At 43.4% G+C, this 7,500-nt stretch overlaps 1 protein-coding gene across 1 annotated transcript in view; it reads left to right on the forward strand.

Annotated features, from left to right (window-relative positions):
• hacd1 (3-hydroxyacyl-CoA dehydratase 1) overlaps nucleotides 1–6,971 on the forward strand; it is an 18,164-nt gene extending 11,193 nt beyond the window's left edge. Inside the window, exons 4-7 of the mRNA XM_063207288.1 lie at nucleotides 908–996; nucleotides 3,315–3,436; nucleotides 4,385–4,563; nucleotides 5,421–6,971. Of these exons, the coding sequence (XP_063063358.1) occupies nucleotides 908–996; nucleotides 3,315–3,436; nucleotides 4,385–4,563; nucleotides 5,421–5,503 (473 nt within the window). The 3' untranslated portion in view covers nucleotides 5,504–6,971. The remainder of the gene's footprint in view (nucleotides 1–907; nucleotides 997–3,314; nucleotides 3,437–4,384; nucleotides 4,564–5,420) is intronic.
• Nucleotides 6,972–7,500: the final 529 nt, after the last annotated feature.

Raw genomic sequence — 7,500 nt, forward strand, 5'->3', positions numbered from 1 at the left:
CATTCCTATATTCAACATAGTTAAGTAGGCTAAAAGTTACGCCATTCCACCAGTTGAATACTGTAATGGTCACAAAAAAACTTAACTACCATAGTACCATAGGCGTAGCCATGGGTGGGCCTGGGCCCGCCCACTTGATATCCAGGCCCGCCCCATTCACACTTGACAGTCAACTGTTGCCTCATTGAACCATAATTATTTGCTTAGCACTGAGCGATAGTTAATCATTTTGTCAAAAGTCTGGTTCATCTTTGATTCATCATTCTTGCTACTTGCTCTGCTATGATTTCAATTTCAAAGTATCATTTTTGAGCGTGGTATTATAATATCTACCTACACACTTTCGGGTTGGGCCCGTCCAATTTTTTTCTGGACCCACCTGTTTTATTATTTCTGCCTACGCCCCTGCATAGTACTACACTTCGCTGTGACAGTGCACAGGTACTTTCGTAATATGTTACGCCTTGGTCATGGCCATTCTGATAACAGCTCATTTATAGCAGTGACCTAACTGGGTTAACATCTCATCACAAGTGAATGGAAACCAACAGGACTGGAGGTTGTGTTTGTTTGGGGTGTTGTTGTGTTTTAGTAGCAGCACACGTCAGGGTGGTGCAACCACTAATGCCACTATGCCCAGGGACCACAGATGCAAATTAGCTTTGTAGCTAACTCTGGTACTGGAGTTGTCCTGTACATGGCCCCTGTCAAATAAACCAATAAACTAAACTAAACTAAACTATTGTATGAATTATTTGTATTTGCTTTTAGTGGAGTATCTAAAAAGCATTTTGTTTGCAGTGACCCATTACTAATTCATTTATGGCCCTTTGCTGTGGTTGTATCACTTGACACCTGAGCACCAACAAAACCCCATTATAGAGCCATTTGACCTGTTGTGTTACAGGGCTGGTGCGGACATCGGTTATAGTGACAGGGGTACAGGTGTGCTCGCGACTCTTCATGGTCTGGTGTGTCACAAGCAGCATACGACAGGTCAGTGTGTGTGTGTGTCTGTGAGAATGTGTGTGGTGATCTGATTGCTTTGGTGATTGTAGACCAGGGGTCAGGAACCTATGGCTCTAGAGCCACATGTGGCTCTTTTGGGAACTGTATATGGCTCTTATTTATCTGGGGTTGCCAACCATCCCTTGAAATACGGAATGGTCCTATATTTATAAATAAAAGTACAGGTTCCATATTGAATTGAAACGGGACATGGGACGGTAAAATGTGTTAAAATGCAGGAAATTACATCTAAGAAATACAAACTTTTTGGGGGGAGGACTCCCAGACCCTCGCCATAATGAAATTGACAGTTGGCAACCCTCTACTTACATGTTATCAATTAAAGTAATAACTTGACAGTAAGATTGTTGGGCTTAATTGAAATGCTTTTAATTGTATTCAGTGTTTTTTAAATGGTATGGCTCTCGTGAAATTTTCTTTTTAAAAATTTGGCGTTCATGGCTCTCTCCACCAAAAAGGTTCCTGACCCCTGTTGTAGACTGTTCTCAAAAAAGTGTGTAGACACACCGAAGTCATTTTGCATGATGCATTTTTTTCACATGCCATTTAAAGGTGTCATTCTGTGTGGTGTCACAAGAGTGTTAAATTGAGGCCAAGTCTACTGTATCTCTACCATTTGAAAAATTCCTGTGCATATGGGACATCAACATTTGAGTATTTCCAATGGCTTGAAGGGGCAAGCTCAAAGAGCTACTATAAGTCAGAGCAAAGGGTGGTGTGGTTGAGTTTAGCTTTAACCAGTCACATACGGTAGGCCTACAGACAATGATGGGCAACCTAGATGCAGAAGCTACAATCCAGTGCCACATATTCCAAATGACTTTATTTTTTCTGTCCAATTCAACCATATGCTTGCCCTAATTTGACATATTAAACCAGGTGATTTGGAATATGTGGCACTGGATCTAGACTTTAAAGGAGATTTTAAAAACCAATTCAAACATATCCATATGTGTAAATGGTTGGTTTACGTCGTAACGCCAAAAAAAAAAAGTTTTTCCAATTCCTGAAAAAATTGATGGAAAAATTGGAAAAAAAACTAGAAAAAAATAAGGCACTTAGTGGTCCGTGGAATTTCGCCTAATTTTTGCCGTTTTTGGGAAAATGTGTAGCCTGGTGAACCAGCGCCACCCGCTGGACGGCAAAATGTTTTGTCTACGGGTGGGTCTGGCCTCGCATAATGATTCAATGAAGCCAGAATGCCATGAATCTGGCAAACCAATTACAACGCAAAGATGTGTTTTGAATCAAAGCGGGCAGGGTTTTGAGGGAAGGTTGTTCTCATCAACAATCTTGGGATGTATTATGCATCGAGGCCAGACTAAATTAGACATCCACATTTAGTCTGGTTTATCAGGCTAGAAAGTGTGTCCTGCATCAACACATTGCATAGGCATGTCACACCGCAGGAAAATGAAGTCGCACCACAGGAAATTCACTGCATTATGACCATTTTAATCCTTTTGTATACATGACTGACATCTGAGCTCATGCTAACTTGATAATGATATTGTGTTTAATCTTGATATGTGTTTTCATTTATAAAAAACTTTTTTTCCTTCTATAAGAGCAGTCACACCACAGGACACCATAAAATGAACCTAAGCATTGCGTGACAGAAACATTGCAATATGAAGACATATTAAGAGGTTAATAGTCACATTAAGCTTCCACAGCACTCTCCAATAACTGAGGTACTGACTGGTTAGGAGCCAGTCTTTAAGACCCTTGTAGTTGGCCTTACAGCTGCCCGTTCACAAACATTGACATACATGTCACCCCACAGGACGCAATTTGTGTTACGAAATTGAATTTGTAGTTAATATTACTGTCTTGAGTTTTTTTCACATTCACATATCTTAATATAAAGTTAATATTCATGCAATCATGCCAAATGCTTCATACATTATTCAAAATGTTGTTGGTTAATTTATATATATATTATATTCCAGGTTTCATTAATGTTACAGTCACACCGCAGGATATTTGACATATAAACCTTTACATAAATCTTAAAAAAAATGTTTCTTCTCATATAATATGAAACACAAGGTACCATATCTTCTTTATTGACATTTGTTTTCAAGAGGAAAAATAAGAGTTTTGTAGGTTTTTAACCAATGTTACGAAAAAACAAGGCGTCACGTCCCCCACCCAAATACAGTGTCTAAGTTACTATGTGTGTGCCTAACTTTTCTTGTGTATGGCTGTATGTCTGTTTGTTTAACTGTGTGCATGTGTGTGTGTGTGCGTGCGTTTGTGTGTGTGCGTTTGCGTGTGTGTAGGTGCAGAATGCGGAGAGTGTTCTGTTGTTCCTGATTGTGTGGACGTTGACTGAGATCACGCGGTATTCCTACTACACCTTCAACCTGCTCAACCACCTACCGTACTTCATCAAATGGGCAAGGTACACACACACACGAACACACACACACTCACACAGACACACACACTGTTTCCACCACACCTTCAACCATCTCAAACATCTACCGTACTTCAAAATGGGCAAGGTACACACACACACACACACACACACACACACACACACACACACACACACACACACACACACACACACACACACACACACACACACACACACGAACACACACATACACACAACTATCCACATGAGTATTTCAGAGACCCCATTAAGACAGTACAAGTACTGAAAGTGCTAGCAGATTGCAAAACACCAGCAACACACCTATAATTTGCTAGAAATGACCACTACTTGGCTTGTATCCTCGTACTTGTTTCAGAAAACTCTTGTGTAGTCAGAATGTGCTCATGGGAGTTGTAGTCTTGTAATATTACATTATATTGCATTCTTATATCAAAAGCAGTTAAGGAAACTGCAGCTAGAATATATTATGATTTGGCGTAATACTAAATTACTATAGCTTAATTTTATCAAATCCTGCATAGGGTTAGGAATTGTTTTGGTCTGGACACAGTTAAGCAATTTCTTTAGTTGGGTTAGGGTTAATATGAATGGTTGTCAATAGGAGGTCCTTATTAGGATATAGGCCTATAAGAATAATTAGATGGTTATTATGTGTGTGAGAGTGTTTAGTGTCTAGTGTCATACCACCTGTGTGTAAGTATAACCTGTTCATTGTTCTGTACCCCCTATGTGTGTGTGTGTGTGTGTGTGTGTATGTGTTATCTGTGATCTGTGTGTGTGTTATCTGTGTGTGTGTGTGTGTGTGTGTGTGTGTGTGTGTGTGTGTGTGTGTGTGTTATCTGTGATCTGTGTGTGTGTGTGTGTGTGTGTGTGTGTGTGTGTGTGTGTGTGTGTGTGTGTGTGTGTGTGTGTGTGTGTGTGTGTGTGTGTGTGTGTGTGTGTGTGTAGGTATAACCTCTTCATCATACTGTACCCGCTGGGCGTCCTGGGGGAGCTGATGACCATATATGGTTCGCTGCCGTTCGTCAGGAAGTCTGGAATGCTGTCCATGCGTCTGCCCAACAAATACAACGTCTCCTTCGATTACTACATCTTCCTCATCCTCGTCATGCTCTCCTACATCCCCCGTAAGACCTCTGTGTGTGTATGTGTGTGTGGATGTGTGCGTGCGCGCATGCTGTTTAGCTGTTTCCAGGCTGGCCTGAGGTGCGATTTTCAAAACCGTCGTTGCTAGTTTCCTCAGCAGCTTACTTGGTTTGAAGAACTACAAAGAAACGACACAACCATTTCTCTCAACCTTCATTCCGACAAACACACATTCCGATGTTTACAACTTTGCTAGTTCAATGCTTAGTTCAACAACACAGTCCTGAGCGGTGCTGCTGTCTGCTCCTGCTTAACCCCTTAGCGCAGAGCCTATGCTATAACCTTACTTTCACCAAAACTGTAATGCCTATGTCTTAATCTGTTACTTAAAGCTCTCGGTAATGTCATAGCGATGTTGTTATGATATTGTTGAGTAGTTTCAACAAATAGTGAATAGGCCCGCCAACGACCCCCCCATCTGCACTAAGAGGCTACGTCCCAAAGTTCACTGTTACTCTGTTGGCCTGAGCATGCTGATTGGTTGTTAGGGATGCCTGTCTTGCAGAGGGGTCAATACTGAAAATAAAGACACCTGAAACATTTGCAACATGTTTACTTCAACAGAAATAAGGGAGATTGTATTATATATTGAGATATTATTCCTGATTGGATAATTGGTTGAGCACACCTACCAAACAGTAGAAAGGAAGTCTGTTGCAGAGCGTTTTGCCACATTGCGGCTAAACAATTTGTCAATTGTGAACTTATGAAACCGCAGTAAAACGTAGCAAAGCGTTGCAGCGGTGGAACATGCCCACTGCCTCTTGTCTGTGATTGAATGTTATGATTGACTCTGGTTGGATGATAACACTGTCTCCTCTCTCTGATTGGTCGGCAGTGTTCCCTCAGCTCTTCCTGCACATGCTGCGGCAGAGGAGGCGTGTCCTTCACGGCGAGGTCATCGTAGAGAAGGACGACTAGCCACGCAACTCATTTGACCTTCACACACTCGTTTGACCTTGACCTTTGACCTCCACCACCCAGACACGCCCCTCCCCTCACACACGCCCCCCCCGCCCCCCAAGCCACCCACTCTCTCACACACATATAAACAGCACAATTTCACCCACTCACCGACATCACAGCACACTCACTCAGCCCCACAAACATTACAATATGATATTACCCACTAACCACCAACAACAATCAGGCTTCCCAAACATATGATCCTTCCACCTTCCACCTTCGCAATGCAGAGATGCAGCCACGCAACGACCTTCAACCTACATTATATGCTCCAGCCAAGGACATATCTCAAGGACATCCCACTTTGGCGCCACTCCTCCAATCTACAGTCAGCTATGAGCTGACCACACCCACATCAGGCCTTTTGTCCAATCAGCAAAAAGAACACCACGCCCATACCAGGACTTCTGTCCAATCACAGATGCTCCTGATGGAAGTGGGAGGGGCTTGAGGATATCAGCTCCATTCTGCTTTCTCTGATTTCACGTGGACACATGTGGACTTGCGCACGCATACACATGCACACAAGCACACACACACATACACACACACAGACATACACACACAGGTTCCTCTCATCACATGCGACATGGACTCAGACAGTGTACGAAGCTGTGGGTGCGGAGAGAGTGTGTGTGTGGTGAGTGAATGTGTTGTGTACGTTTGTGTTTGTGTGTGGTGTAAGAGTTTTGTAGTGTTCGAGTGTGTGTGTGTATGTGTGTGTCAGTATCAAAGCGGGTGTGGTTTAGCCTCTAGAATGGATCAGAAAGTGTTAAGTAAAGAACTGCAACGCAAGCGTCGACTCGTGATTCTTGGCAAGAAGGAGTGTGTGTGTGAGTGCGTGAGGCGCAACATCCGCTCTGTGTTGTGTGTGAGGCTGGAAATAAAGTGGTATTTGAACCCAACACACACACTTATACACACGCACACACACACGAGAGAGGTGGTAGAATCAGATGTGCAGGGGTGTGTTGTGAGCGGGTTGTGTCTGGTTGGTTGGTTACTATGACGACAGGCGGAGACTCTCACTGGCTCCATGTTTACTGACGCGACTGTCAAAAGCGACTTTATTTATTGGCTGCCACGAGAGGAGCTGGGCTGGGATAGGCTAATACCCACCCCATGTCCCGCCTCTCCCAGTCTTCAGCCACTCACTGGTGACTATTTATTTGTTCATGTGACAGCAACACATGTTGCCAAGTATGTGTGTATCTGTCTATGTGTGTGTGTGTGTGTGTGTGTATGTACGTACTGTATGTATGTCTATTTGTGAGTGTGTGTGTATGTGTACGTGTACCGTATGTGTGTTTTCCCTCTTTAAGGTGCTACTGTCTTGTGCCGCTTAGCAGAAAGGAGGTGGGGCTTAACAGAAACCAGGAAGCAGAAATGGATTGATGGATTGAATAAAAAATGTGAAGACAAACGCGTATGTCCGTCTGTGATTTCCTGGTTGCGAACCTGCTTGTGTGTGTGCTGTGGTGTGTGTGTGTGTGTGGTGTGTGTGTGTGTGTGTGTGTGTGTGTGTGTGTGTGTGTGTGTGTGTGTTCAAGGCTGGATTCAGATGGCCTCAGGACCCTTGGCTAGTTACCGTGGGCCAGGGGCATCGCCAGTTTCCCCCTTTGGCCAGTTGATGAATGATGTAATGCTTGAGACAGAATGTGAAAGCCTGTGTGTGTGTGTGTGTGTGTGTGTGTGTGTGTGTGTGTGTGTGTGTGTGTGTGTGTGTGTGTGTGTGTGTGTGTGTGTGTGTGTGTGTGTGTGTGTGTGTGTGTGTGTGTGTGTGAGGGAGAAAAAGAGAGAAAGTGAGACAGAGAGACAGAGAAAGTGAGTTGGCCTATAGGCCTAGTTTTGTGAGTGCAAAATCATACCTCCAGTCGCTTCTTCTGGCCTCCACCCTATCACTACTTCTTTGGAGAAAAGAATAAGGTTTCCCTGCAGTCAAGCAGCACTGA

This window comes from Engraulis encrasicolus, chromosome 9, assembly GCF_034702125.1.
Source record: "Engraulis encrasicolus isolate BLACKSEA-1 chromosome 9, IST_EnEncr_1.0, whole genome shotgun sequence".
Lineage (NCBI taxonomy): Eukaryota > Metazoa > Chordata > Actinopteri > Clupeiformes > Engraulidae > Engraulis > Engraulis encrasicolus.